General features: G+C 38.8%; 1 protein-coding gene across 1 annotated transcript; it reads left to right on the plus strand.

The window, feature by feature from the left end:
* The first annotated feature begins 880 nt into the window (after positions 1-880).
* LOC115220979 (protein mono-ADP-ribosyltransferase PARP16) lies at positions 881-18,745 on the plus strand. The gene is made up of 6 exons (XM_029791196.2): positions 881-1,336; positions 10,350-10,487; positions 12,543-12,749; positions 14,097-14,262; positions 15,621-15,765; positions 18,034-18,745. The coding sequence occupies exons 1-6, from the start codon at positions 1,133-1,135 to the stop codon at positions 18,170-18,172; spliced, it is 999 nt and encodes a 332-aa protein (XP_029647056.1). The 5' UTR covers positions 881-1,132; the 3' UTR covers positions 18,173-18,745.
* Positions 18,746-22,682: the final 3,937 nt, after the last annotated feature.

The raw sequence follows: 22,682 nt of genomic DNA on the forward strand, positions 1-22,682 counted from the left end.
TGGTCAGCTCAGGGCTATAGAAGAAGAAACTTTCCCAAAGTGTCGCGCAGTGGAACTGAACCCGGAACAGCTAAAGAAATTTTTTTTTTTCTTTTTTTGCCACATCCACTTTTTTTGCCATGTAACACCAGCAACAACAACAACAACAAAAATGTAATACACTGAAATATTTTATTGTAAACGTTAGGCAACATTAATTTCTTAACCCACCCGTCTCCATCCATGGGATTACATCCCAAAGGAAAAGATCCTAAAAATCCAGAATCCAGAAGGAAAGTTGTTGCTTTTAATTGACAAACTTAACCACCACCACCACCACCACCACCACGAACCATTGTTTTAATTATCTCTGGTTTCAATTAATAAAATTTAATGGCAATCTTTCGTCTCTAGTAGACCTTTCCGTCGATTTCCGTAAAAAAAAATATATTTTTTCCATATGGGCTTGCGGGAACTTTTGAAGTAATGAAAGCGAAAGAGATTTTATGACGAGGGAAGTTCTTTTGAAGTTACCGTGCATGGGAAGCATTGATGTACATGTGTGTGTGTGTGTGTTTGATGGGGTGTGAGAGACAGACAGTATGTTGTGTAAGTGAAGTGCTTCTGTTAGTGTGTGTGAAGAGACAGAGTAATGTGTGAAAGAAAGAGATAACTGAATTTTTTTACTCGGTGTATGTGTATATGTATGTATATTACTTCAAAAGTTCCCGCAAGCCCATATGTAAAAAAAAAAATATTTTTTTACGGAAAGGTCTACTAGAGACGAAAGATCGCCAATTTAATTGTTGAAGAACAACCCTAACTCACGAGAAACTCCTAAGTTGTTGGTTCATATTTAATTAAATAAAATCCTCGCCTTTCTACCTTGTTCCTGCTAATCTCCTCGGCTCGTGATAAGCTCTATCACTCAGAACATGTCGCCTTCTATTATTGTTGCATTTTCTCCTCTGGCCGTTTCCGACTCTCTTTCTTTCTCTCTCTTTATTTAATGTACCACGACCAGACGAAACATCATTCAAGACTTTCTTTCATATATGCACATCTTGACTCGAGTTTCGGCTTTGATTTTTTTTACTTTCATGTTCTATTTGTGGGTGTGTATGAATGAGAGTGTCGAGGAAGCAGCTGGAAAATGAAGAAAGAAGAATCGAATCCTCCTCCTCTGCCCGACGGGAAACGAACCGTTTTGGACCGAGTGAACAGCGATCCCGTCGCCTGTGACCTGACCATCAGTCTGTTCGTGGCTGCCGTCCATAGTTATCGTCATGATTCTGTCCTGAGACCTTTTCCTCCGGCATTTATCAAAGAAGGTTTCGAAAAAGACAAGAAGGCCCTGGTTTGTATCCCTTCTTCTTGTTTTCCCCCTTTCACTAATTTCCTTCATTCCGTCTCATCTTCCGTTTCTTTTCTTCTCTATATCTCCCTCTATTTATCTATCTATCTATCTATCCATCTACCCATCTGATCTCCATGATCTGTCTATATTTAATTTGATTGCGCCGAGGTCTCGACTTTGCCTTTCATCCTTTCGGGGGTTGATAAATTAAGTACCAGCTTCGCACTGGGGAATCGATGTAATTGACTTAATCCCTTTGTCTGTCCTTGTTTGTCCCCCCCCCCTATGTTTAGCCCCTTGTGGGTAGTGAAGGAAGAAATATATATTTAATTTGATTGTTGTTGTTTAGCCCCATGTCAGCCCTGGCCAGGTACGTCTTTGATCAAATTCATTTCGCCCTTGACTCAATTTATCCCGGTACGACAGTACGGTGTGATTTGAGGGAGATTTGACTGCTATTTCAGAATAGCACAGAGACGAGCCGCTTTCGTTGGCTCGACCTTCTTTCTCTCTCCGACGAGATGCTATCATTTGTATCGTTCATTCATTCTCTCAAACCTCGATTTTATAAATGACACCCTAATATCAATAGCATTCTTCATGGATTGGTATCGTTGTCGTCTGCTTTGACACTTAAACAATAACAAACTTCATTACCGCATCTTTACTCATTAATAATTAAACAACTGCAATAATAATAATTATTGCTCGTAATATAGACACAAGGTCTGAAATTTAGGGCAGAATTAGTCGATTATATCGGTTTCCGGTGCTTGGCTGGTACTTTATTTTTTATCAAACCCGGGGATATGAAAAGTAAAGTTTACCTCGCCGGGTTTTGAACTCAGTACGGAAAGAACCGGAGTAAGTTCCGCTAAGCATTTCTCCAACACTGTAACGATTCTACCAACAAATCAGCCCTGTAATAATTAAAATTTCTAACATAGACACAAAAACACTACGTTTAGGAGAGGCGTATCGTCAATTATATTGACTTCAATACTTAACTGGCACCGGCTGACTATTGTTAATCCAGCTTCATTAGAGCCTTAAGGGTGCCAAATTAGTGATTTCACCAAATTAAAGATTACAAATTAAGTGTACACTTAACCAAACAGCTAACAACTTCACTCATTAATCAGTACAAGTTAATAATGAAACAAGAACCAGTAAATGAAAATTAAGTGAAATTTTAATAACCTTCACAAAATGCTGTTTCTAAAGTGAAGAACTAGAATTTGCAGCTAAACACGTACATGTCTTGAGGTGAAGAGCTGTTAGGATTTTTATTTTCTTCATTTTGGAGGGTACTAAGATGTCAGGAACTTATCATGACAATAGCAATATACCTGGGTGAGCAAATGTTGAAGCCACTGTATTTTCAATTACATTTCTTAACCAACACCTTAAAGTTATTTTTGTGGACATGTCTTGTAAGCCGAGCTATTTCATATATTTTGGCTTTTCTTTCCTTAGTTTATCCTACAGTATATCAACATCCATTGTTTCTTGTTCACTTATAAATTTATGTTGCTCTAGGGTCTAGACCTTTTAGCAGTTTACCTTTCAACTGAATTAATCTATGAACAGAGATACCCTTTTAGCTACATTTTCCTCATTGCTCTCTTTTCCACTAGCTTGTACATTCATCTGCACATTTCTGTGTCAGTGTAATGATGAACAATACTCTTTTACTTGTTTCAGTCATTTGACTGTGGCCATGCTGGAGCACCGCCTTTAGTTTTGAGCAAATCGACCCCAGGACTTATTCTTTGTAAGCCTAGTACTTATTCTGACGTAAACACACCAGCATCGGTTGTCAAGCAATGTTGGGTGGACAAACACAGATACACAAACATATACACATATATATATATACATATATACGACGGGTTTCTTTCAGTTTCCATCTACCAAATCCACTCACAAGGCTTTGGTCGGCCTGAGGCTATAGCAGAAGACACTTGCCCAAGATGCCACGCAGTAGGACTGAACTCGGAACTATGTGGTTCGTAAGCAAGCTACTTACCACACAGCCACTCCTTCGCCTTATACCTGCATCTTCATTTGCATTCATTCATTTCCCAACATTATTTTCATACATCTTTGATGCAGGACCCTTTGCAGCAGGAATAATTAAATAATGAGCATGAAAAAAAGCTGATAGAAATATTCTGTCTTTCCTTCAAAACCCTAAATCCTGTAAAGTTATTTCCAATGTCTTCAAACATTGGAGATTTATCCCATCTATTTTGTACAGTGGGCTGAGCAGCAGAAGGGCTTCAGAGAAGAAACACCTTTCAGGCAAGTGTTTTAGCCCTTAACTTCTTATACTCTAAGGGTGCTGGGCCACATCCAGGTTATGGCTCCTGGGTGCCCTTCTGCTGACACTTTTTAGCCACTTGAATATCAGAGACTTGTGCATTTGCCAGCGCCGCCTCGACTGGCTTCCGTGCCGGTGGCACATAAAATGCACCAATCCGATCATGGCCATTACCAGCCTCGCCTGGCACCTGTGCAGGTGGCACGTAAAAAGCATCCACTACACTCACGGAGTGGTTGGCGTTAGGAAGGGCATCCAGCTATAGAAACATTGCCAGATCAGACTGGAGCCTGGTGCAGCCTTCTGGCTTCCCAGATCCCCGGTCGAACCGTCCAACCCATGCTAGCATGAAGAACGGACGTTAAACGATGATGATGATGTAACCTCTCCCTGTTGACTCAGCTTTCAAACTTATACTTAGGGAATTTCTTAGCACTGTGCACAATAAATACATACCATCCATTTTTCAGGTATTTCTATAGACTTCTTAGCATTGACAACACAAGTAAACCTTATTTTTTTACATTAGATTCCTTGAAAAACTCACATACTTATCTGCTAGAGTTAACTACACTCAAGAGACACTTCACATATTGGTTGCATTTTTTAGACTTAAAGAAACAGACTATGCCATTTTCCTGGGGTTTATTAATGATGTGCATATAGGCACAGGAGTGGCTGTGTGGTAAGTAGCTTGCTTACAAACCACATGGTCCCAGGTTCAGTCCCACTGCATGGCACCTTGAGCAAGTGTCTTCTACTATAGCCTCAGGCTGACCAAAGCCTTGTGAGTGGATTCGGTTGATGGAAACTTAAAGAAGCCCGTCGTGTACTTATATATATAAATATATATATATATATATATTTATATATATATATGTATGTATGTCTGTGTGTATGTATGTGTTTGTGTGTCTGTGTCTGTCCCCCCATCCTGGGATCGAGTTGCTCGACTAAAGGCGGTGCTCCAGCATGGCCGCAGTCAAATGACTGAAACAAATAAAAGAGTAAAAGAGTAGATATAGAAATAACAAGTAAATAAGACAATAACTGCAACAGCAACAACAACATCATCATAGACAATAGTTCCTTTTGAATAGAGATGATTGGTGTACTAAACGGTAACAAAAAACAACAATTACTACAACTACTGAACGTCAACAGTGACTGCTGCTGCTGCTGCTACTACATCATCAACAATAACAACAAATACTTATGCAAGAAGCCCTGCAAAGGTCATGAATTCCACATTCTTCTCATGATTTAAACTGTCAAATGAAAACAAATCCATTATAACTGACAACAACAATACCAACAGCAATAACAACAAAACCATCTTCATCTACTACTACTACTACTACTACTACTATGTTTCAAGAGAGGACACATGAGTGGCTGTGCGGTAAGTAGCTTGCTTACCAGCCACATGGTTCCGGGTTCATTCCCACTGAATGGCACCTTGGGCAAGTGTCTTCTGCTATAGCCTCGGGCTGACCAAAGCCTTGTGAGTGGATTTGGTAGACGGAAACTGAAAGGAGCCCGTCATCATCTCGACCCAGAGTAACATGGTGGTGGAACACTGTGGTTGACAGGGCTATTAGACAAAAGAGACAGGCTTGGAAGGACTGGAAGAACGGTGGTAGCAGGGAATTGTATCAGACAGCCAAAAGGGAAGCTAGGAGACAGGTTTATTTAGCCAGAGGGGAAGCGGATAAGAAAAAATTTGCCAATGTTCTGAGCCGTGAGGATGAAAGACTTGAGGTATTTCGTGTTGCAAGACAGTGTGTGAGAGAGAATCGTGATGTGGTAGGAGAGAAGTGTGTTCGCATGGATGATGGTTCACTTGTGCTAAATGAGGATGCAAAGAGAGAGGTTTGGAGATGCCACTATGAAAGGTTGCTGAATAAAGAAAATGAATGGGATAAAGAGAGTCTGCCGAATGTTGACCCAACAGAGGGACCAGCTATCTGAGTTGATAGTTCCGTGGTAGCTAAGGCAATTAGAAGCATGAAGACAGGGAAAGCCCCAGGCCCATCAGGAATTACTGCAGAGATGCTCAAAATATCTGGCAGTGTCGGCTATAACCTAGTCACCCGTATAGTCAACCAGGTGATACACGAAGGAGTCATACCCAATGACTGGTGTAGCAGCATACTAGTCAACTGCTACAAAGGTAAAGGTGATGCCCTGGATACGAATAATTACAGAGGTATCAAGCTGTTGGATCAGGTAATGAAGGTTACGGAGAGGGTCATAGCCCAACTAATTAGAGAGAGAGTTAGTTTAGATGAGATGCAGTTTGGGTTTATCCCAGGGAAAAGCACCACTGATGCTATATTCCTGGTAAGGCAGCTGCAGGAGAAATACCTAGCCAAAGATAAGCCCCTGTACCTGGCTTTCGTTGACATGGAGAAAGCCTTTGATAGGGTCCCCCGATCCCTCATCTGGTGGTCAATGAGGAAACTAGGGATAGATGAATGGCTGGTGAGGGCTGTGCAAGCCATGTACAGAGATGCCGTAAGTAAGGTTAGAGTTGGCAGCATGTACACAGAAGAATTCAAGGTAGAGGTTGGGGTCCACCAGGGTTCAGTACTCAGCCCCCTCCTATTTATCATAGTCCTCCAGGCAATTGTGGAGGAATTCAAGACAGGTTGCCCCTGGGAGCTCCTCTATGCTGACGACCTCGCTCTAATCGCTGAGTCACTATCAGAACTGGAGGAGAAGTTCCAGGTGTGGAAGGAGGGTTTAGAATCGAGGGGCCTTAGAGTCAACCTAGCTAAAACCAAAGTACTAATAAGTAGAAAGTTAGAAAATCCACAAATATCCTCAGGAAGATGGCCCTGCTCGATCTGTAGAAAAGGTATAGGTAGAAACTCTATAAGATGTACCCAGTGTAAGCTATGGACACATAAGAGGTGCAGCAATGTCAAAGGTAGGCTAACTGGGAAGATAGTTTTTGTATGTGGCAGATGCTCTGGAGCATTGACCTCCGAAAATCTGCAGAAAACAACTTCCGTCACTTTCCGGGGGGAAAAACTAGAAGTAGTTGATAGCTTCCGCTATCTAGGTGACCAAGTCAGTAGTGGGGGCGGGTGCGCTGAAAGTGTAACTGCTAGAATAAGAATAGCCTGGGCAAAGTTTAGGGAGCTCTTACCTCTGCTGGTGACTAAAGGCCTCTCGCTCAGAGTAAAAGGCAGACTGTATGATGCATGTGTACGAACAGCTATGCTACATGGCAGTGAAACATGGGCCGTGACTGCTGAGGACATGCGTAAGCTTGTGAGGAACGAAGCCAGTATGCTCCGATGGATGTGTAATGTCAGTGTACTTACTCGACAGAGCGTTAGTACCTTGAGAGAAATGTTGTACCTAAGAAGCATCAGTTGTTGTGTGCAAGAGAGACGATTGCGCTGGTATGGTCATGTGGCGAGAATGGATGAAGATAGGTGTGTGAGAAAGTGCCAATCCCTAGCAGTTGAGGGAACCCGTGGAAGAGGTAGACCCAGGAAAACCTGGGACGAAGTGGTGAAGCACGACCTTCGGACGTTAGGTCACACCATGGAAATGACTAGAGACCGAGACCTATGGAAGTATGCTGTGCGTGAGAAGACCTGGCAAGACTAGTGAAGCCATAATCCGTGGCCCCTACTTGGGACGTAGTCAGTCCACCTGTGCATACCTTCCTTCTTGTGACACTTGTGAAGACCTGTTGAGGCAAGTGAGAATCGAATCGAATCAAATCAAATCAAATCGAACCAAATCAAAATAGATGAACATCAATGGAATTTGTATCCTTGTGGTACCAGTGCCGGTGGCACATAAGAAAACCATCCGAACGTGATCGTAGCCAGTACCGCAACGACTGGCCTCCGTGCTGAGGGCACGTAACAAACACCATCCGAGCGTGGCCGTCCGCCAGCCCCGTCTGGCACCTGTGTCGGTGACACATAAGAAAACACCATCCGAGCGTGGCCGTCAGCCAGCCTCGTCTGGCACCTGTGTCGGTGGCACATAAAAAACACCATCCGAGCGTGGCCGTCTGCCAGCCTTGTCTGGCACCTGTGTCGGTGGCACATAAAATCACCCACTACACTCTCGGAGTGGTTGGCGTTAGGAAGGGCATCCAGCTGTAGAAACACTGCCAGATCTGACTGGCCTGGTGCAGCCTTCGGGCTTGCCAGACCCCAGTTGAACCGTCCAACCCATGCTAGCATGGAAAGCGGACGTTAAACGATGATGATGGTGATGATGATATATATATATATATTAGAAGAAATGAAGTACTCAGAAGATCGGATGGTTTATATTTACAGATATTTATTTATATATTACATTTTTTATATATATACCATATCACTTAGATCATTAGCGCTTTCTCCCATTCTAGTGGGGTTTTCAAATCAAAAATGCTCCTATGTGGCTGCAATCAAATGATTGAAATATGTAAAAGAGTATATATATATATATATATATATATATATATATATATATATATATATATATGGATATATATATGTGTGTGTATAGGTTAACCCTTTAGTATTTAATCTAGTCATAACCAACCCAAATATTCTACCTGTATTATATTAAAAACTGACCAGCTTCAACTTCTCACATCTACCCTACAATGTCATTCTAAAAATATACAAATGCACCATTGAAATCTTGAAGGTACAGGATATTGTGTGAATAATCCAAAACAATGTAAATAAATAAACAATACATTTGACAAAGAAATCTGAATGTTAAAGCATTGAGTGTTAAAGCATTGAGGAAAGTCAAACAGTTAGTCAAGGCAGGTCAAGGGCATTTGCTTCCATTTAATTCAATCTGAAAAAAAATTTACTACACAATGGATAGTAAAAATAGTACAAACTGGTAAAGAAAGTCCCTGACAGCTATTTCTAGGATATCCCAGCTGCTTTTTGAACAAGAGAATCACTCAGCCATGACTTCAATTGCTGTTGTTCTAACTGGAATTTTAGTGGCACACCTCTTTGAGCACTCAAAACACATACCTAAAAGATTGAGTCAACTTGACAAAAACTCCTCATAGCCTCTCTATTTCTCTCTCTCTCCATATATATATATATATATATATATATATATATATATATATAGAGAGAGAGAGAGAGAGAGTTTTTGAAGTGATGTCCAGTTATTGTATATTTAGAGTAATAAGGTAGTCAGAATGTTGGATGATTATTTTATTTACACTTTTAGCGCTTTCTTCCTTTATTAGATTTATTAAAAAGTGGTTTAAAGTTAGATTTCTTAGCCTTTTTATATATAAAAAAATTGATGGGTTTGCCAAGCAAGGGAGAAGAAAGAAGAAAAAAGTTTGAGAAAGAGGGGGTGGTAAAAAGGCGTGGTTTTTGTATTGGTATGGTCAGACTTGTTTAGTACTTAGTGACCTTTTAGTGTAGGGAAGGAAAAAGAATTTTTATATTTGAATAGGTCAAGGTCTTTGATTTGATTTTCTTCAGTAAAAATTATAATTGCATTTCATGTCTTGTTTCTTTATTCCTTTGTAGTCATTTATGTGGTGGAGGTAAAGAGGCATGGTTTTTGTATTAGTGTGGTCAAATTTTTATAGTAGTCAAGGTTTTTAATTAAAAAAGCCAGATGTTGTTTTTGACTGTCTTCAGTAAAAATTGTACTTGCATTTCCAGGTCTTGTTTTTTTTTATTCTTTTGTATTCATTAAAAAATGGTTGTATGAATGTGGTCAACATTTTTGATTGAAATTCTAGATGTTTTTGAAAGAGTGATTTTTGAGTTCTATATATACACTCACACAGCAATTACATATATAAAAACACACACACCCAAAGACATGTACATGTTCATATTCTTGCACACATACATAAGTACACATTATGATTTTTTTTTTTAAATAATCAATTAATATAATTAAAGATTCATCATTGTGGTTAAATAAACTTGGAAAGTTGGGGTCATTTTAGCCACTATTGATTTTCGTCCAAGTATTTGTCTTTCAGACTGCAAAATGGAATTTAAAAAAAAAGGTAATATACAATGCTATCACAATTATATTTCCAAATTCATCTATTTCTGGTTGGCTCTTTTGTTTTGTATATTTTAAAGCTCCAACCTGGAATTTTCTAAAAGAGAAAGAGAGCCAAGTACAGAAGAGGGAAAGCAGCTGTCCTTGTAGAATTTTGGAATCTAGAGTCTTTTACAAGGTCCAACAACAATGTGGTAAAAAGGTTTTAGCAATGGTTTGAGATCATCTTTAAATCTTTAACACATATATACAATCAAATTCATATAGAATTCTCATAGGTAGAATTTCAAAAATATATGTGTGTTTTTATATATATAATTGCTGTGTGAGTGTATATATAGAACTCAAAAATCACTCTTTCAAAAACATCTAGAATTTCAATCAAAAAAGTTGGCCACATTCATACAACCATTCTTTAATGAATACATATGTCTCTCCCTTCTTTTACTCATCCACCCCATTCTCAGTTCTGTTGTGGTGGGTGGTTCTTCTCAAGTGCAGTCCTCTATGGTAATTCCTCTCCTCAGAAAATCAGACAAATGATAGTTATTTTATTATTTTATTCTGTGAATACAATGATGGTTTTCCATTCCAGTTACTTCACTTTCCCCTTTTTTCCCCACTCCTAATAATCTTCTTTAAAAATTTTTCTGTATCTTGCAGGAACAAGCTGTAAAAGATATTCCTTCCATGGCACAGCTGGAACCATCTTTTGACAGTCTACCAGAATCAACAGTAAATTTACTTATGTGGCACTTCAACAATAAATATTTCACTCTTAAAACAAGAGACAAAAATGATGTAAGGAACCTGTTTATCTTTATTCCTACTTATTCTTCTGTTTAACCAATTCTGCAGTGAAGAAATGATAAACTTCCTCTGTGACATTTCTTCAGGTTTCTTAAACACATCATCATCATTGTCATTGCCATCAACATCATCATCGTCGTCGTCATCATCATCATCATTGTCATCATGTCTATTTGACCATGCTGGTATGGGCTGCACAAGGCTTCTTAAGATAGTATTCTACAGCCGGTTATTCTTTCTGGCACCAACTCTTACTCGTTCTTACGTTAGGTGTTTTTATTTCACTGGTCTTCACACTCTGAGTTATTGCGTAGCACAACATATTGTTTATGTGAGGTGTAAGCAAATATTCAAAGCTGCTGGAATAATGTAATGCCAACACATGTGGAAGCAAGCACGCACACACGCACACACACACACACACATACACACACTCACTCACACACACACACACACACACACACACACACACACACACATATATATATATATATATATATATATATATATATATATATGACGGGCTTCTTTCAGTTTCTGTCTACCAAATCCACTCACAAGGCTTTGGTCGGCCCGAGGCTATAGTAGAAGACACTCGCCTAAGGTGCCATGCAGTGAGACTGAACCCGGAACCATGTGGTTGGTAAGCAAGCTACTTACTACACAGCCACTCCTGTGCCTCTTTGTATATATATATGTATATATATATATATATATATATATATATATAGCAATAAGAAAATGGAGGGGATCAGTAGGTGGTTCATCAACTTTTAGACATTATATATATATATATCATCATCATGATGTTTATCGTTTAATGTCCGCTTTCCATGCTGGCATGGATTGGACGGTTTGACTGTGGGCTGGCGAACGAGATGGCGGCACCAGACTCCAGTCTTGATCTGGCAGAGTTTCTACAGCTGGATGCCCTTCCTAATGCCAACCACTCCGTGAGTGTAGTGGGTGCTTTTACGTGCCACCAGCACGGAGGCTAGTCAGGCGGCACTGGCAACGACCTCACTCGAATCTTTTTAAATATACCAACGGCACAGGTGTCAGTAAGATGATGCTGGCAACAATCCCACTCGAATGGTGCCTCTTACATGCCACCAGCACGGAAGCTAGTTAGCCGCTCTGGCAACGATCAAGCTTGGATGGTGCTCTTAGCACCCTACTAGCATGGGGCACAAGTGCCAGTGGTAATTCCTATTAACACTCAGACACATACCATTACATTCAATTTACATTATATTACAATGTAAAATGATATTCTTGAGCAGTGGCGGCTCGTAGATAAAATTAGTTGGGATGCTGCTTCAGAAATTTTTTAGCTGTTGTTTTAATACTGTGTAAAAAGAAACAAACATATAAAAATAAAATTTATACATAAACTTGATCGGTTCATATTTTATCCACTACTGGGTTGTGTGTTTAATTTGTTCACTGAACACTGCTATGAATTCCCCCTTGTTTTTCAAAATCTCCCTTGATTCACAAAATTAGGTGGGTAAATGTGCCCTGTTTTTCAAATCCTGGCAGCAGCACTAAAGTTGGAAGCAGGATAATAATCTAATTCTACACTTTATCACATTCAAGAATATAAACACGTTTTTAAGTCACAACACACGCGGAGTCAAAAAGAAACAGTACCTTTTACCCAGCACTGTCGTTCATATAGTGCTCTCTCTCTCTCCCTAGTGTGAAGCTTCTGTTGTGGAATCTCAGACATGTGAGCGTGCGCACAACAACCAAACACTTCATTGCTGGAACTGTGAAGCACATAGTTCTATACAAGGAGTTTGGTATTTTTCTTCAAAAACTAGGGGATGGCTACTGACATTAAGCTTAAGGACTATATAATGTACAATTATAAAGGAAAAATTAAAGTTTAAAGGACTCATTACATAGAATGTTATTGATAGTATTGAGTTGAAATAGTGGGGTACTGCAGTTCCGCAGCTCCTATGCATCCTGTACTGTTCCTGAGACATCCTCCTTCCTATAGCTCAGTGTTTTACCTGCATCTGCCTTCTTTTTTTCCAGTATTACGACATTCTGAGCCTGACCGAAAGCCGAGAACCTACTTCAGTGGAACCGAGTCACGTGTTTGAGGTGCTTCCAAGTCAGCTCAGCCAATCGAAGTTTGAGCAACTCCAACAAGGGAGACAAATACTGTATGCCTATCATGGCAGCCGAGTGGAGAACTTCTACTCTATCCTCCACACAGGATTAGCTTCTCATATGAATAAGGTAACCGGAAATAGATTCTTGTGCATCTTTTAACCTTTCCTGTTTCCGTCGTTGAGCTGCGGCCATGCTGGGGCTCTGCCTTCTTTTTTTTTTTTTAGTTGAACTGATATCAACCCTCGGTACTTACAATTCGTTTTTGGTCTAATACTTATTCTATCAGTCTCTTTTTGCTGCAAGAATATAAACAAACCAACACCACTTGTCAAGCGGTTGGGGTGGGGTGGGAGCAAACGCTGAGACAAGGAGACACGCACACACACACACACATATATATATATATAATATATATATATACATGTGTGTGTGTGCGCGCGCGCGCATGCGTGTGAGCGTCTCCTTGTCTCAGCGTTCGCCCCCACCCCACCCCAACCGCTTGACAAGTGGTATATATATATATATATATATATATATATATATAATATGTGTGTGTGTATGTGAGTGTGTGTTCATATCAAACAATCAGAATAATGCACAGGAAGGGAACAGGGAATGGTGTACTGTTGGTGAATTTCAGGAAGCATGGAAGTCGTGGAGGATGCAGTGTCCTGACACCCAACCACTGATGCGGGTAGTTTATTCCATGCTTCAGCAATTCTGAGTGTGAAAAAAATCTTTCTGAAAGTCGTGGATGCTGTGTTATTTTTTGATTTTGTAAGTATGTCCACGAATGTCAGGCATATGGGATTCAAAAAGGTGCCCAAGGTTGTTGTTGTTGTTGTGAGAAAGATGATGGATAATCTTGTGGGAGTCTACTAAGTCTGTTGCAAGCATCCACTGTTAAAAATAATTTACTTCATATCTCTCAAAGTTTCTAAATTCTTATAATGTAAAAATATTTTTAATTGCTTACAAAGTCAGAAAACAGCACTGCTCCCATGACTTTCAAAAACATTTTTTCATGCTAAGAGTTGCTGAAGCATGGAACAAACTGCCGGCATCAGTTGTTAGTTGTCGGAGCACTGCATCCTTCAAAACTTCCATGCTTCCTGAGATTCGCCAACACTACACCTGATTTTCTCTCCTCCATACACACGCAAACATGTATCTGACTCATACACTGTTCACTTTCCAGACATTTGTACATTATATGCACTTTTGACAAGTTGTGTTGCACCTGAGCACTGTAGACAATAATTTCATTATTATTATTATTATAAATATTAAAAATTTTAAGCAAAATTTTGTGGAGGTTAAATTCAGAATGCTTTCTGGAATTTTTTCGTATGTGGCTCATCTGTCATTCAAAAAAATTTTGGCCTTCAGGAATTTTTTTGATTTCAGAATTTTTTCATAAAAGATTATCAATTGTATTTGTATGGCTTTAAAAAATTTTATTTTTCTTTGCAGAATGGTATATTTGGAGAAGGTACTTACTTATCAAGTGAGCTATCTGTCTCTCTACACTACAGTCCTGCTGGTTTAGGCTGGTCAAAAAGCTGGCTGGGCAATCGATTGAGTTGTGTTGCTGTATGTGAAATTATTGATGACCCTTCTGTTAAATGTCAACCTAAAGGTGAGTATAAACACAGCCTGTTCCTCAATATCCGAGACATAAACTTTATTTTCTTATCTTGCTTGAGTTACATTCTGTAATCCAGAAGTCATTGTCTCGGGGTTTTATCTCTTCATGGTCATATACAGATTTATTGATGGGAGAAAGACAATCAGAACTCTAAAGGTAATAGCAGAGCAACTGAGAAGAGTTTCTACTGGATCTGGTCAAGGAGAAATGGAAGCGAATTTAAGAGGGCTTTAGGAAGGGCATCCAGCTGTAGAAACTCTGCCAAATCTGATTGGAGTCTGGTGCAGCCATCTGGTTCGCCAGACCTCAGTCAAATCGTTCAACCCATGCTAGTATGGAAAGCAGACGTTAAACGATGATGATGATGATGATGATGAATTTAACTGCTCCTGGGTATGAGTATGAAACCTGCATCCCTCTGCCAAGCTATGTTGAGCCATAGAAAGATTTCCCCAACAAATTCCGTCTGATCCAAGTGCACATGGAAAAGTGGATGTTAAATGATGAATTATCAAGAAAGAATACATATTTCTTTGCTACCCACAAGGGGCTACATACAGAGGAGACAAACAAGGACAGACTAAGGGATTAAGTCGATTACATCGACCCCAGTGCGTAACTGGTACTTAATTTATCGACCCCAAAAGGATGAAAGGCAAAGTTGACCTCGGCAGAATTTGAACTCAGAACGTAGCGACGGGCGAAATACTGCTCAGCATTTCACCCGGCGTGCTAACGATTCTGCCAGTTCGCCAAGAAAGAATACAGGGCTCTGCTATCATCTGTGAAATGGCCCCATGCTCATTGTTTGGTGAAGGAGTATTCAGGAACTCTGGACAACATCATCATCATCATCATCATCATTATTTTAATGTTCACTTTTCTATCCTTGCCTGGGTTGGGGAATCAAGCTCCTTAACTACACAACCCTGCATAAAACATTGAATATAGTTTATCTACTACAATTTAAATATTTAACCATCGAGCGTAGCAGTTACTAGTGTCACCTGACAGGCGTCTGTGTCGGTAACACGTAAGAGCCGTTTGCCAGCCTGTGCTGGCTTCCGTGCCGGTGGCACATAAAAAACACCCACTACACTCACGGAGTGGTTGGTGTTAGGAAGGGCATCCAGCTGTAGAAACACTGCCAAATCAGACTGGAGCCTGGTACAGCCTCCATGGCTTACCAGACCCCGGTCGAACCGTCCAACCCATGCTAGCATGGAAAACGGACGTTAAATGATGATGATGATGATGATGATGATGATTCTACTCAACAAGATAGAAAAAGATGTAAAATTACAAACAAACTCTTTATTTCTCTCTCTCTCTCTTTCTATACTCTTTAGGAGACACTGAGTTGAAACGGTCACGTGCTCTGTTGCCTAATAGTATTGCTGGTGAAGTACCAGAAAAATACTATGTAATCAGAAATAATGATGTAATAAGAGTCAAATATTTGCTCGTCTATGCTGATAAATCACCTAATAACAAGTAAGTTGACAATTTTGTCTCCCTTTTCACACCACAACTGATGCTTCTTAGGTCCAACCTTTCTTTCAGAGTACTAACACTCTGTCGAGTATGCACACCGACATTACACATCCATCAGAGCATGCTGGCTTCATTCCTTGTGAGCTTACGCATATCCTCAGCAGTCACGGCCCATGTTTGACTCCCATGTAGCATGGCTGTTCGTACACATGCGTCGTACAGTCTACCTTTTACTCTCAGCGAGAGGCCCTTTGTCACCAGCGAGTCTGGTTCGCCAGACCTCAGTCAAATCGTCCAACCCATGCTAGCATGGAAAGCAGACGTTAAATGATGATGATGATGATGATTTGAATCAGATTTTATTAGTCTTGCTTTTGTGGAGGCGTATGGATTAGTGGTGTCGAACTCATTATCGTTAGATTGTGGTTTCGATTCCTGGACCGGGTGATGCGTTGTGTTCTTGAACAAAACATTTCATTTCACATCGCTCCAATTCAATCGCTCCAATTCAATATATACATGCCAGAGAAACTAGGAAACTGACCCTATGCTCCCTACAAAGAGATGTGGACTAACCAAGTCTTACTTTTACATGGCATTTTTTGAACCATAACATTATTGGTTACAGGTTTCCAAAGAGCCAGTCTACTAGCTTACTGCATTTCTGATAACCATAATGCCTATGTAATTTGTACAGAACAAATACTACAGAGTATTTTAGTTTGAAAGCACTTTTACGCTCTTCAGATATACGAAGGGAGACACTGAAAGGGGTCTCAGGGAGTAGCATCCCTGCCTTCCTGAGCTAGTTTTCCATCACATTTCTTAAAAATCATGGTAGAGGCCTTGGTCTCGGGTACACTCATGTCTAGAAACTGAGGTTGGGGGTAAGCAAGGGCATGCTCCCCGTAGAAAATCCAGCCCCAAGAAAACCTCATGATAGCAAAGGAGAATGGGCACCAACCAGCCCAAAGGTTGGGGTGGGCTGTACCTGCCTACCTTAGTTGCTATATGGCATTGAGGTAGATCTGGCCACCCCCGTTAAAGGGGACAAAACCCGGATTTAAAACACTGGAGGAAGATGATGATGATACACACACACATAGTAGAGACCATGCTAAAGTGGCCCTTCTCAGATGAAGGAGTAAACTACATGCGCAAACTACATGATGTCCTCGCTAGTGTTGGTGCCACAAAGCAAGCACCAAGTACACTTTTAAAGTGGTTGGCATTAGAAAAAGTATCCAGGTGTAGAAAAGCTTACATCGGAGCATGATGCAGTACTCAGATTTACTGGAGGGTTTTCAAAGGAACTTCTCAAACACAGTCACGTCAGGGCCCTTTTAAATGTCATTTTAATTTGAGTGCCAAGTTCACAAAATTGGTAGATTTTTTTTCACATGTGGCTTTTTTTTTCTATATCGTTCATGTAGTATGGCTGTGTGGTTAAGATACTTATTTTGTGATCACTTAGTTTTAGGTTCAGTACCACTGCATGGCACTTCGGGCAAAGATCTGCTATGGCCCTGGGCCAACCCAATACCTTGTGAGTGGGTAGACAGAAACTACATGGAAGCTTTTTGTGTGTATGTATACATATATATATATATATATATATATCAACATTAAAAAAATCAAGTGGTTTAGTAACAGAGACTGATAGAATAAGTAGCAAACTTTAAAAATGAAAAAAGTACTGGATCTCTTTGTTCGACTAAACCCCTCAAAGTGGTGCCCCAGCATGGCCACAGTACCATGACTGATACAAGTAAAAGATGAAATATACCTGATATTGTCTTTTTATCACTTATATTCTTTTACCTGTTTCAGTCATTAGACTGTGGCCATGCTGGGGCACTACCTTGAAGAACTTTAGTCAAATGAGCCAACCTCGGTACTTTTTTTTTTAAAGCCTGGTACTTATTTTATCGCTCTCTTTTCATGAACTGCAAAGTTACAAGGACATAAACAAACCAACACTAGTTGTTAAGCAGTGGTGGGGGACAAGCACAGACACAAACACATACATTGGGCTTCTTTCAGTTTCCATCAACCAAATCCACTCATAAGGCTTTAGTTGTCCCAAGGCAATAGTGGAAAGCACTTGTCCAAGGTGCCATGCAGTGATATTGAACCCTGACTCATATGGTTGGGAAGCAAGCTTCTTACCACACAGTCACACTTTTGTCTATATTTCATTTCTCAAAGATACCTTATACTGAATTTTAATTAATGATTTTTTTTTTCTTTTTCATTTTGTCTTTCTAGATTACAGAATCGTATGTCATGGTTCAGTCAACATAAATTTGCATTACTTATGGCATTTTATTTCCTACTCTTAGTAATTATTGGATTGGCCAATTCTAAACAATTTAAACAAAATGTAAAACGGTTGTTTAAATCTTGATTTTTTTTTTTTTTTGTTAATTTAGACTGATGTAATTAACAAATGCAAAAACCAAAAAAAAAAAGCAAAAAACAAAACAAAATGAAAGAAAATGAGAATCTGCAATTCCAGTGCTCTTGATTTATATATTATCTGCTTGTTGCTAAACAACGTTGAGTTTATACACCTTCCCAGACAATGCTTTATCAGATGTTCTTACAAGAGAGATAAGACAAACATTTAGTCTTCTATTATGTGTAAGCAGACAACATATTTGGTTTTGCTGAGATTATTCGGGGGGCGAGGAAACACATGTGATCAGAAACCAAACTATCATAATTTCAAAATCTCCTGGGACTCAGTTTCCAATCGGACCCAGAGATTTTCAAATTGTAAATCTGGTTTCAAACTCCCAACTGATTTTAGCAGCAACACCAATAATGAATGTTTCCATATACATTTTCGTTGTATCTCTCTTTCACCTGTTTCAGTCATTTGACTGCGGCCATGCTGGAGCACCACCTTTAATCGAGCAACTCGACCCCGGGACTTATTCTTTGTAAGCCCAGTACTTATTCTATCGGTCTCTTTTTGCCGAACCGCTAAGTGACGGGGACATAAACACACCAGCATCGGTTGTCAAGCAATGCTAGGGGGACAAACACAGACACACACACACATACATACATACATATATATATACATATATACGACAGGCTTCTTTCAGTTTCCGTCTACTAAATCCACTCACAAGGCTTTGGTCAGCCCGAGGCTATAGTAGAAGACACTTGCCCAAGGTGCCACGCTGTGGAGCTGAACCCGGAACCATGTGGTTGGTAAACAAGGTACTTACCACACAGCCACTCCGTGTATTTATGTCATACAATGTATAAGTGAAAGGGATGGATAAACACGAAGTTATATTCCTGTTTGTTCTGTAACTTTTCATTGTTGATTAAATAAATATCACATACAAAGGGTGAGTCAGTCATTTGCAATGCACTTATAAAAAAAATCGTCGGCAATGATGATTTTGGTTTTTTTTTTTTCAAGAAAGTGCCACCTTCATAGCTATAGTGATTCTAAGTCATTGGCAGATTTCAAAATTGAATGCTTATATAATTGTGTGAGTTGTTTTGGATCCCGTCTTAATCCTTTAGCATTCAGATTACCCTGCCAAATGTAATGCTTATTTATTCACATAGTTTTGGATTAATCATTATTCTGTGGCTTTGAGATTTCAAAGATGTGATTGTTTATTTTTAGAATGGCATTGCAGAGTAGGTGTGAGAGGCTGGATATGACCAGTTTGAACGTAAAACAGGTAGAATATTTTGGCTGGACATGACCAGTTTCAATACTAAAGGGTTAAAATTTACTAGAAGCCAAATTAGTTATGGAGGAGTTCACAAGCAGAACATAATTTGAATATTATTCCCCACTTCATCAAGTCATCCAATCATCTGTTTAACAGAACCATGACATGGAAATGTTCAGTATTACCATCAGCACAAAATGTGGTTGGGCATCTGGTTCCTTGATTTGTGGCACTTGTGTGACCATTTTTGAAAATTTTTCAATGCATTCATCGACAATCTGTAACAGCATGACTCCTGTTCCCACACTATGCTGAAAGCCTTTGATAGATTTTCAGCTCCTGATCTGATACACATTCAACCCACAAGAAATGGATCACTGAACGTTGCTCTTCTTTACAGTGAACTAAAAGTGGTGCAGCTTTGGTTAAAGACAACTAAATTGAGATTTCAAGTTCAAACCTCCTGAGTTATAGGGATTAAAAGAACATCACAACTAATTTTCTCACTGAAATGAGAAACATTATAAGAGCTTTGCAAACTAATGATTCACCTTCATATATATATATATATATATATATATATACATACATATATATATATATATATAGGTGCATACACACATACATATCTGACATTATTTACACAATATCAGTTTTGATTTGTTACTAAGGAATTCCTTATACATACATATATATATATAACTACCTGATAGTTTTGGGTAGTAGTTGCATTTTATATATATAATATATATATCAGAAATATTAAATTTCTAAATCTCTCGTAGAGACATGTATGGTGGTGGGGCGATAGAATGGTTGTATACTGTCAATCTAACGTGAACGTGACAGTAGGGGGTTACACCACTGCTGTTTAACCCTAGGAAGCATCGACACCTCCTGATGGCTTTGACACATTTTTCCTGTGTCAAAGCCATCAGGAGGCGTCGATGCTTCCTAGGGCTAAACAGCGGTGATGTAACCCCCTACTGTCACATTCACGTTAGATTGACAGTATGCAACCATTCTATATATATATATATATATATATATATATTTTTATGCTAAAAAGGCAAACCAGTGGATTCGGACAGAAATCAAAAGGTTTTAAATTTAAACGTGATTAAGGAATTAATTATCAAAAGTGAATATCTATCAACCTATCTACATATTGTGTAAAAGTAAATATTTTAAAGACACGACACATGTAGAGACTTACTATCAAAACATCAGCTGGAGAATTTCCTCTTTTTTTTTTTTATATTTTTAATCTCACGGATACAAAAGGTTTTTTTTTTTTTTATATATAGATGTGCCAAGTTGGAATTTCAAGCTTCTATTGATTAGAAAACATAAAAAAAAAAAAAAGACAAAACACACACATATAGAGCCAGTAGGCTTTATAGGTATGAAAATTAGAAACAAAATTTGCTCAATGAATTATCAAACGATTATTCTGTAAAAACAACACTTTGTAACTTACTGTAGTCAATTTTTATCTTTATGTATGTTTTTTCTTTTTCACATTTGATATATATTTTTACCATATTAAAAACATATATATATATGAAAAAAAAAAAAGAAAAAAATATTTTATTTTAAATTATTTTGGCTACAAATTTTTTTTCCAGAAGCAGGCATTGCTCCTCTCGTAGCTTTTCTTTTATTTATCCAGCGACTCCAGTAATACACACACACACACAAACACACATACACATTCATAGATCGGGCTGCTCAAGAATGTAAATAAAAATTTTTAAAAATAAACTTGTAAAAAAATGATTAAAAATGAAAACAAACTAAAGAGACAGATTAATATCACAACTTTCAGTTTTTATATTCTTCACAATGACAGTATTCAGACTGTATGCATTAAACAATTTTTACAATACTAATACCATTGTTTCGTTTTACTTTTTTTCTTGGATTTTAAATGTGATGTTTAGTTCAGTAGCAGCATGCGTTGTACACGTCCTTTTTTCAAATACTCTTTTACTTGTTTCAGTCATTTGACTGCGGCCATGCTGGAGCACCGCCTTTAGTCGAGCAAATCGACCCCGGGACTTATTCTTTGTAAGCCCAGTACTTATTCTATCGTCTCTTTTGCTGAACCGCTAAGTGACGGGGACGTAAACACACCAGCATTGGCTGTCAAGCAATGCTAGGGAGACAAACACATACATACATATATATATATATATATATACATATATACGACAGGCTTCTTTCAGTTTCCATCTACCAAATCCACTCACAAGGCATTGGTCGGCCCGGGGCTATAGCAGAAGACGCTTGCCCAAGATGTCACGCAGTGGGACTGAACCTGGAACCATGTGGTTGGTTAGCAAGTTAGAGCAAAAGTAAAAATGCATTATTTCTGTAAATGTTTCTATACTAGCATGGATGAGATAAGTTTAGCAGCATTACATATTGTTGAAGGAATTTTTTTCCATTTTCGTAGCTGGATACCTTTCCTCTCACACTGCGAAGTGTAAAACAACTCGGCTTCAGCTAGACAAAGTAGAGTTATGTCCCTTACGAAGCAGCACAATGCAATTGATTATAGTGAAGATTTAAACTGGATCTTTTTGGTTTGAACGGCAGTTTTTAAAAATAATTTCCACCTAACTAAACACTTTTAAACTTCGTATACTGGTAGAATGTGTTACATAAAACATCTTTATCTCTTGGCTTTATTGAGAAAATTCTATAGTTTGTAAGATACTTGTTGTGTTCTTTTTCTTCAATTTCAACCAATCAATGACGTCTATTTAAGGTGAAAACATTCTGTGCCGTATGAATATGTCCCTCGTTTAAGAAACAGATTGGGTTTATTTACATTTGTGAAGAAAAAAAGATACACTTCCCCCCAACCCCTAACCAGATTGAAATGCAATAGATCGATACTAGGGACATAATTATGGGTGACAATTTCATGTGACACCGCTAGAAAACAACTGCCGAAAAGATCCATTTAAACTTGTGGCTGTATGGTCAAGATTAGCTTTTAACAAATGGAGATTTTAGAACATGTCACATAATACTATAATATCATGATGTCGGCATAAGGTCATCAAACAGTGGCAAGTAAAATGAGCATAAAACAGATCTGAGCAAGATGTTTCTCCTTTATTTAAAATAGTGCAGTTTTATATATATCATCATCATGTATGTGTGTGTATGCAGGTGTAGTTGAGTGGTAAGAAGTTTGCTTCC

The sequence above is a fragment of the Octopus sinensis genome, linkage group LG17 (genome assembly GCF_006345805.1).
Source record: "Octopus sinensis linkage group LG17, ASM634580v1, whole genome shotgun sequence".
In the NCBI taxonomy this organism is placed as follows: Eukaryota; Metazoa; Mollusca; class Cephalopoda; order Octopoda; family Octopodidae; genus Octopus; species Octopus sinensis.

Coding starts and splice junctions, on each gene's coding strand:
- LOC115220979 (XM_029791196.2), top strand. CDS start 1,133: ATGAAGAAAGAAGAATCGAATCCTCCTCCTCTGCCCGACGGGAAACGA. Junction 12,750..14,096: donor TAGCTTCTCATATGAATAAG/GTAACCGGAAAT, acceptor TTTTCTTTGCAG/AATGGTATATTTGGAGAAGG. Junction 15,766..18,033: donor GATAAATCACCTAATAACAA/GTAAGTTGACAA, acceptor TTGTCTTTCTAG/ATTACAGAATCGTATGTCAT.